Source organism: Poromitra crassiceps, assembly GCF_964638095.1.
Source record: "Poromitra crassiceps genome assembly, chromosome: 9".
NCBI classification, from domain to species: Eukaryota; Metazoa; Chordata; class Actinopteri; order Beryciformes; family Melamphaidae; genus Poromitra; species Poromitra crassiceps.
In genome coordinates this window covers 33,106,482-33,116,330 of record NC_139630.1, presented here as the reverse complement: position 1 = coordinate 33,116,330, position 9,849 = coordinate 33,106,482, and the positions used below count along the sequence as shown (strand labels likewise).

The 9,849-nt window shown below is 43.8% G+C and overlaps 1 protein-coding gene across 1 annotated transcript; it reads left to right on the top strand.

Moving 5' to 3' along the window:
• Positions 1-207: 207 nt before the first annotated feature.
• LOC310782272 (G-protein coupled receptor family C group 6 member A-like) lies at positions 208-9,540 on the top strand (the record flags this gene model as incomplete). The annotated part of the gene is made up of 7 exons (XM_083642949.1): positions 208-332; positions 749-824; positions 4,884-5,172; positions 5,512-6,345; positions 7,094-7,309; positions 7,793-7,910; positions 8,399-9,540. Exons 1-7 carry the CDS (start codon positions 212-214, stop codon positions 9,538-9,540), a joined length of 2,796 nt encoding a protein of 931 aa, XP_083499075.1. The 5' UTR covers positions 208-211.
• Positions 9,541-9,849: the final 309 nt, after the last annotated feature.

The following is a 9,849-nucleotide window of genomic DNA, read 5'->3' as shown; positions in this document are numbered from 1 at the left end:
CTAGTAGGTTGACAGGTGGGGAATGCCCAGGGGATCACGCGCTCTGACAGGCAGAAGATGCCAGATAAGTTAGTATCAGTGTCTTATGAAGTTCTGCATTAAAACTGGTTTATCACCTACGATGTTGGACACCTGCCACGCTGCCAAACACACTCCCTATATAAGTGGCCTTCACATGATGTCTGCTTCATGTCTGCATGCAGCGTTCAACATGAAGATGTCGCCTTTCTGCCTCGCCTTGATGATGTTGAGCAGCATCCTGGGTCTTGTGAGCAGCTGCGACTTCGCTCAGTCAATCTGTGGTGCTCAGACAAACGGAGATGTCGTGATAGGTACAGTAGGAATTTTTATTGGATTGAATAGATAACCATCCACAAACGTATTTTTCACTTGTGTTCAGTAAAATCGTATACACAACACATTTCAGAGCGAAAAGAAGAAAAAACTGCATGTAAAATGATCTTGCATTATATTTATATCACATTTGTGGATCAAAAATATGCTTGCGAAATGGTCTTTACGCATTTGTGGATCTCTTCAAGTTTGATTGTGGACCACATGCCAAAAATCTGAAAATAAATAGAGAAGAAAGTCACAAAGGTCACAGTTTATATTTGAAATGAAAATACATTTCTTGATAATTGTGTTTGTGGATGGTGAAATATTTGTAGAACATGGTACACACATGCAGATTGTCTTCTGCGAGTTACAGTTACAGTATTAAAGTCCAATAAAAAAACGTCCATAGGTTTGATGATGCCAAGCCATCGTAACGTGGATGGTCTTCAACAAAGGACAAAACCTGAAAGCTTCAAATGTACAGAGTAAGTATAAATAATTTACTGCATGACAGATTAGCCTATTTATGCATGTGCCAGGGTGTTGTATTGCACAGTAACTTTGCATAATTATGCATAGAGAATTGAATTATATTGATTATCGGGTGGATACATTGTAACCCAGGTTCTGTGAGTGGAGATACTATCTCTCCCCTCTACATATATGTAGTATGAGATTGTTCCAGATCAAGGACAGATAATGTGGATTTAAAGGGATAGTTCGGTTTGTTTGAAGTGGGGTCCTATCAGCTAGTTCCATACACTAAGTGAAATAGGTAAAGCATTCTGGACGCTGAGCACACCGTGTATCGAGACCCGGCACTCTGAAGCAGCAGCCTCCAGAGCTCTGTCTCTCTAGTACAGGGGGCCAGGAACTAAAACGTGCCCACCTAAACAAATCAATATCAGTGTACATGCACGCTCTGTTTTGACAATTTTCAATGCTTTACTTTACCGTCAAACAGCCCTCTCATTCGGCACTACATTTCCTCCCAACCGTAGGACTACCTTATTCCTCCGCTAAATGCCTGCACAGAGCTGGATTACTCTGCAGATCAGCTGTTATTTTGGGTTATTACTCCTGGTTTGTTAGTGAAGACACAACAAATAGAATACATGAATGGAAATATGAGTGATTTTAATAGCGAGGACGATATGCCATTCACCTTGGTGACAAGAGGATACAATTATGAACCAGAGAGAGTAATATACAGAAGAGGAACTTTTGCAGCGAGAGAGTGAACGAGAAAGAGAGAGACGGGGAACTGCCATAATATGCTGCCTTGAATGCCGGTGTCCAGCAGACCTTCTTCACCATTCCCAGGATAAATTGGGGAAAACGTCCCAGACCACAGAGGCCAGGTGACTTGTTGTCTCTAAAGTAAGTCAGTGTTTTGTCTCTCTTCTAAGCCTTCCTGTTTTATAACTGGCAAGGATGATAATCTCACCACCTCCAGCTGATATGTAACGTTATAATATAGACTACAATATTATATAATATAGAGTAATCCAGCGCCTCTGTGCAGGCGTTTAGCGGAGGAACACGGTAGTCCTACGGTTGGGAGGAAATGTAGTGCCGAATGAGAGGGCTGTTTGACTGTAAAGTAAAGCACTGAAAATTGTCAAAATAGTATATGTACTATGTACACTGATATTGATTTGTTTAGGTGGGCGTTGTTTTAGGTGGCTAAATTACATGTTAGTTCCTGGCCCCCTGCACTAGAGAGACAGAGCTCTGGAGGCTGCTGCTTCAGAGTGCCGGGTCTCGATACACGGTGTGCTCAGCGTCCAGAACGCTCTACCATTTCAGTTAGTGTATGGAACTAGCTGATAGGATCCAGTGGTGGAAATGGTGGGGAACGCCTGGCAACAGAGTTCCCAGAGTAAACGTTGAGAGGGAACGGCGAGAACGAGAGGGGGAACGCAGGGCTGGACTGGCCATCTGGCATACGGGAATTGTTTCCGGGCCGGGGGCTGACATTTCTACCTGACCCGGCCCATAAAACAGGTGGATCGGCCCATCGGTTTTCTTCTTAAATGGATAGTTCACTTTTTTTTTTTTAAGTATATTTGCTACGTACTTACCAATAATGATGTTGATTGGTGGAGTTCTTTCTCAGCACAATTTCCATGCTGTTCCCCAATGGGCAAAAACGAATGCAAGGTCAATGGGGTCACGCTCCAGTATGTACAAGCTGACTGAGGCCACCATGGTTTCTCCCCACATCAAGACGCTGTTGGTCCATTCAGGTTCAGCAAGGAACAAACATTGAAGCCCACCTACAATTCTGTGGAGCGGGGTGGGCCCTAGCATGGACTCACCATGATAATGGGCACATACCGTAACAGGTACTGAGGCGAAGCCGGTGTCATGCCGGAGGCGCGGTGAGCCATGCAGGCTGCATGCCTGTGAAGCTTGTAAGCCGCCTGCACACAGACACGTCATCAGTGGCGCTGAAGCACATCGCACTATCTGGAGTGACCTAGAGGAGGCCATGGCCCTGCCAGTTGCCACCACTTGCTCCTTAATTAGCTCAGCCAGGAGCGGGGACACCCCATAGCTCCATGTATACTGGCGAGCATGGCACCCATCATGTTGGCGGCCTTGCTGGGGCAGCCTTGCTTGTGAACCCCAAATTGGTGGGAGACACCGAGGCCCCTAAAGCCTGATCCATGGGAGCTCGTTGCTGCCTGCACGTAGACACGACATCAGTGGCACTGAAAGGCATCGCACTGTCTGTAGCGGTGTGTGACAGCAGGCACTAAGCTGCGATGAACCGGACTGTTTGTGAAGCTCCTAAGCTGCAACCCGTCAGGCTCGTCAACGTAACGCAAGTTTGTGTTGGCAGTAACAAAAATGTAATCTATTGATTGTGATTCAGGGGTAAACTGCTGCACTTAGTGGCGTGAATCCCCCTCATACGTTTGACATGAATCATACCCCATACATCCCACAAGCAATCAGGGGCGTAGGCAGAAATTCAATTATGGGTGGGCCCGGATCAAATTGGGTGGGCCTGGATAAAATTGGTGGGGCAATTGCATGACGAGATTTTGCGCAGGAAGCGCGCAAAATTCCTAGATGTCATGAAGTCGTCATGCATTAGACTCTGGAGATGATGTGCCCTGCGTTTTTAAGCTACAAAACCATTAGCTAGCAAGGCAGCAGCAAGTTTGCCTCTAGAAAACAACCAATTAAAAAAAAAAAAAAAAAAAGATTTTTATTTTTTTATTTTTTGGGTGGGCCAGGGCAAGAAGTGGGTGGGCCTGTGCCTACCCCAGGCCCACCCATAGAAACGCCCCTGCACGCAATGCTACCTACAGTAGTACCGGGAAACAAGTGAGAGCAGCTTTTCCCGTCCGTTAATAGTTTCCTTTCTCCTCCGAGAAACACTCATGACTAAGTATGTAAATATGCAAGCCACACTCAGCCCCGCAGGGCATAGCGACTAGCTGGAACCAAGCCCAACGAGAAACAATGGTCATGCCAGGGATCATGGCCAACGCAGATACCGCAAGCTACCACGCTTTTGCCAGTCAATCCAGAGAAGAGCACGTGGGAACAGCTCTCCTTCTCACAAACGAAGTGGACAAACAATGTCAACCACACACACGCTAACATACACAAGTCGTGCCAAGACACACGTCAAACTGGTTGCCATGGAACTCAAGTAAGCGAAGAGGCCACACCTGCATGGTACTTATATCCACCATATTTTTGAATGCCCCACTGTAAAAAGAATTATGGGTACAAGGTCCGGTTTAACGTGACTTATTGTTGCAGCTTGCCATTTCCTTTGTTATACTCTTTGGCTGCAGACCCGAATTATAAACCGGAAACCGGAGTACGTTATAAAAGTTATAAATATGGTCACGTTATAAACAACTAACCAATGCTGGGGCTCCGTATGGAAACAGTGTTACTCGAAATGGTTAAAAGTTAAATCAATTTGGTCATTCAGTGGCGTTTTACTGCCATGTAAAGTAACTAACGCTAGCCGCTAGCATTAGCCACAGTAGCCGACTACCCATAATGCATTACGTTATCCCAGCACCCGAACGGCATTTAATGGATAAAATAAAGCTGAAAACGAAAACCAGATTTCTAAATAGCCGTTATTTATCGTTATTGGATCAACTGAGCACCCAGGAGTAATCTAAATGGTTACTTTGTCAAAAAAAAAATCTAAACTTATAAAAGTGACATATTAACCCTTACGGTTGTAGAGCAGAATGGCTCTGCTGTAAAACCCTCACAGACGTTTTCTTTTGGTCAAGTTAAAACCGTCTATTACACCGGAAGAAGCACCCATAGGCATCATGGCAGCTAGGAATAAGGTGGATAGCCTCGGGCTAAACAGGGCGTGGCCCCACCACAGGTGAGGTGATGTGTCTTAAAGAATAATCCATGTCAGCTGCCTCTGATCAGGGACAATCCCATACTACATTGATTAGTGGGGAGAGTCTCGACACGAAAGAGAACTGCTGCCATGCAAAAAACATAGTTAGGCCTACTTAGTTACTGATATGGTTTTCTGTTTCCAGTTTTGATTTGGTGCCATTTATGAGATCCCTGGCTGCCATTCACACAATCGAGGAAATAAACGCAGCTGGCTTCCTCCCAGGAGTGCGTCTTGGATATCTGATGTGTGATACATGCTCTGATGCCACCAAAGCATTGCAGAATGTGGTTCACATGCTTGCAGTCGATGGTCAAAATGTTCAGTGCAACTACACAGACTTCAGGCCACCAGTGAAGGTTGTGTTGGGAGCACGCTACTCTGAGGTGTCCATCGCTGTGGCCAAGCTGCTAGGTGTGTATATGGTCCCTCAAGTAAGTCACACATTGATTGATACTTTCTGATCAAGAAATACATTTTACAAATACATTGTCAACTGTTTAGTAAAACTGTGCACTGATTTATGATTTCAAATAGAGTCAAATGTGTTTGGTCAGGTATCCATGGTGCTTTCTAGTTTCCTGATGTTGTTTTTTTTGGTTCTGGTTACTGCAGTAGTTGCATTTAATTTAACTTGCCAATCCCACTGATCAAAAAAAAGAAGTATGTGTCATATTCTTATACATTTGTCTTTACTTTCTTAACATTGTATTTATGTTTGTATAATAATATATTTTATTCTTATTGCTTATGTTATTTTATTTTATTATCAGGTGAGCTGCACATCGTCTTCACCCGCACTGAGTGATACCTGGCGGTACCCAAGTTTCCTGCGCACTATCCCCAATGATGTGCATCAGACCAAAGCATTTGCCAAACTTATGCAGCATTTTAACTTTAACTGGGTGGGGGTTGTGTATGGGGATGATGACTATGGAAAAGCAGCTTTTCAGAGCTTCGTGGTGGCTGCAAAGAAAACCGATGTGTGCTTAGCCTACCAGGAGGTGCTGCATCACAACTTGGATCATGAGGACAGCATGCAACGCATCAAGGAGGTCGCCGACAAGATCCGCAACTTCCCTAAGGCTCAGGTGGTGCTGCTCATCCTCAAGCCAGAGCTGGTGGGAGACATTTTCAAGGAGATGATGAAGACCAAAACATCCAGAACCTGGATTTCCGCCGACCTCTGGGCCAAGAACCAGCCGTTGGCTCATCTGAAAGGTATCAACACGGTGGGGGACATCTTCGGCTTCACTTTTCTTGGACGCAAGAGTCACTCATTTGATGCTTACTTGAAGAATCTGAGACCAACCCCTGGAGGACACAACCACTTCATTGAAGAGTACAAAAACCTGAGATTCAACTGCACCCCAGGCCCAGAGTGTTTGTCAAAGGACCCTCCATCGTATTGTAAAATGAAATCCGCCAATGCATGCAATTACAAAGATCCCCAAGAGGCCAATGATGACTACCTTGTGACAACTACGGACACAAGTGAAGCCTACAGTGAGAGAGTGGCTGTGTGGGCCATAGCTAATGCTCTCAAAAAACTGCTTCAGTGTAATGGGTCCTCTTGTTCTGGAGAGATTAACTTCCCACCATGGAGGGTAAGACTTTACAGTACATAATCATATGAGCAGAAATAAAGAGGTTCAACTTTTTGAAGCATAGTTCCCATGTTCATTTGCATTGTATAGGCATCAGACTTGAAGGGATTATAATGAATGCAAAAGTAGAATCATCTTAAAGCCCCAATCAGTAAGATTTTTGACATTTTTTACTGTAATATAAGAGCTTTTTAGTCATAGGACATGGTAGATTGACTTGTAATAGGGAGACTCTCGACTTTATTTATCCCACACCGCCCTCCATTGGCCAGCCCTGGGACTAAGCAGGTTGTCTGCCATGTCCCGTGGCAAAAAAAAAGAAAAAGATAAGGATGCGCGCATGCGCTGTACAGCGGAAGCGCTGTCTTCATGAAAGCAAGGAAGTAACTCGATTCGGATTTGCTACGAAAATTATGTTTCACGGAACTATGGATTATTATTTCATCACGTGGTGAGTACCCGATGTCACAACATTTTTCTGGCGCTGTGTTTTGTTGACTTTGAACGGCGATATCTTTATCGATACTATTGCACCCAGAGGGCGCAGTTTCTCCAATAGCAAAACTTGGAAAACTTGCTGAATGGGGCTTTAAATAGTTTTCCAACATTACAACCAATATAAAGACAATAGATGTAATGTTGTTTCTTGTTTATTTCTTCCTATTATTCATGAATAATATTTCAGTAAGTTCAGTAAATTATGCCATTTTTGTTTACAGTAATTCAAACTTTGTCCTTTGTCTTGCAGCTTCTTGAAGAACTGAAGAAAGTTTCTTTTGAGCTGGAGAACCAGACATATTCTTTTGACGATTGTGGTGATTTTGCCGATGGTTATGATCTGATAATGTGGCAAAAGCACGAACAGCACAGACGCTTTAAAAAAATGGGGAGATACAATGTCCTGAAAGAACAACTTCATGTAGATATAAGCGAACTCAACTGGCTTTCAACAGCCAATAACTCGGTAAGACAACAAAGAGTGCATAAAGATGTGGATGTGTGATATCATTGATTTTTTGCAACCGTCCCACTGTATTAAATGTCCACAGCATACAATCACATCACTGGCACATAATGAAGCAGTCTATTGTGAACAAGGCATTATTACACAATAGTAATAGGGAGGTTTGCCTGGTATGGTCGATTTGGGGGGTCTTTGCTGCTGCTCTTCCTGCCGCAGGCTTTGCATGTAACACATCAGGAAGCTCCCAGAAGCTGCTGCTGCTCTCGCTCCTTAGGCTTTCCATGTACTGTAAGCACAGGGAGCTCCCAGAACAGACCCATAGGCCTACATAAATATTGCTGATAGCTAATAATGTTAATTTTTCACTAGTGGTCCTGACAGAACTTACATTCTTGATTGACAAAAATGTAATGTTAAAACTTTGGAAGACGGGATGCTTGAATCATCAACTTCTGGTTCTATTTCCATGGTTTGCTCTCTCAGATTCCTCACTCTAGATGCTCAGAGTCCTGCCCTCCTGGGACTGTGAAGAAGATCGTTAACGTGACCTGCTGTTACACCTGCACCCCATGTGCGGAGGGGACCTTTACAGATGCCAAAGGTATCCCTTACTGAAATAATGTTTCCTGTCTGTGTACCTGAAAATTATAATCTGAAACCAAAGACAAAAATCACTTTGTTGAGAAATAGATTAAATGAATCAACACACCTGTACTATACCGTACACTTAACGTCAACGGCATGTGTTCAAAGGTCTTCTTTTCTAAGAGGTTGAGCATTTTAAAATAAGAAACACATTTGTACAACAGGCCTCAGTCTCAGATGAAACAAATAATGAGGAGTAATGTTAACATTCAAATTTTAACATCCTTGGGCTGGCTTCTACTTGACAATGCATGATTACATAATTCTTTGTGTTTCATGTTAGAGTACATATATTGATCTGCACTGTGCTAAAACAGACAAAAAAAATCTATTGATTCCCCCCCACCCACCCCCCTTCCATCTACTCATTTTGTGGCCTGGTGCAGGACAAAATAAACTGGAATGGTCAAATCATATGAAAAATATCTTATTGTCTTTCTATAGATCAAGATAAGTGTCAAGAGTGTCCCAATGGAAACTGGTCCCTCGAGAATAAGACTCACTGCGAGTCAAGACAGGAGTCGTACCTACAGTGGAGATCTGCTCATCCCATCTCTCTGGTGGCATCTGCAGCCTTTGGCATTTTGCTGTTGCTAGTGATCCTCATTATCTTTTTGGTGTACAGAGATTCTCCACCCATGAGAAGAGCTGAAGTAAGATTGTCCTGTGTGATGATGGCTGGTCTAGCGGTGAGCTTTGGGAGTGTAGTATGCTTCATCGGCAAACCCAGTGTACACCTCTGCCGGGCCCGGCAGGTCATGTACGCCATGGGCTTTACCCTGTGTGTTTCCTGCATCCTAGTCAAAGCCTACCGTACATTCCTGGCTTTCCTTCCCTTTGGCCAGCTAAGACACAGGCAGCTAAACAAACTTTACAAGCCACCTGTAATTGTCAGTGTCTTAACTGTTCTCCAGGGGATCATCTGTACTCTCTGGCTGATCTTTGATTCTCCTGATATCGATGGCACCCCTCCATCCCGACAAAGCATGAAGAGAAGAATACAGTGTAACGAGGGTACTACACACATCGGTTTTGGTATCATGTTGAGCTACATAGCTCTGCTGGCTTTGGTCGGCTTCCTCCTGGCCTTCAAAGGCAGGAAGGTTCCTCAGGAGTTCAGTGAAACAGGCTACATCATTTTTAGCATGCTAATGTACCTGTTTGTGTGGGTGTGTTTCATCCCAGTCTATATCAAGACAGAACAGGGCTCCACTGGGCAGGCTTCAGCCATTCTAGTGTCCAGCTATGGCATCATCTTCTGTCATTTCTTACCCAAGTGCTATGAGGCAATTTGGGGGGCAAAAACGGATACACTGGTGCAGATCCTGAGGAGGTGGCGCGCCATCACCAGTCCACCTCCTGATCCAGAGCCAGAGTTAAACAGCAAAATCCCACAAGAGATTGCAAGGCTTCACCGGTCAAAAACAATAGCTACACCGGGGAGCTCAGGAAAACTGGGCCATGATAACCCTATTTTTTCAGATGTAGTCATAATACCAATGTCCAATGAGAATATGAGTGCCTCTCCACCATCTGTGACCTTAGGCACACAAGTGAGAAAGAGACTTAGGAGTGCATCCTGTTAAGATTTTAAAATTTGGTGTGTAATGTAATGTAATGATTTATTATTGTAGGGACACTGTGTAATTTGATTCATTGGTGTTTTATCATGTATGCTTATTTAGATTTTTCTTGTTTTCTTTTTAAAAGTTATTTAAGGAAATCATTTTAACTCATTCCCCACCAGGGTTTCTGACTTTTTTCAGTGATCTTCAGGGACGCACAGAATATTTTTGTCTATAACTATGTAAACACCGAATATCACAAAAGGCAGAACAAAGCCTCTACGTTCATGGGGGAAAATGTGCCAATAAAGTAATACGGAACATTTCTTA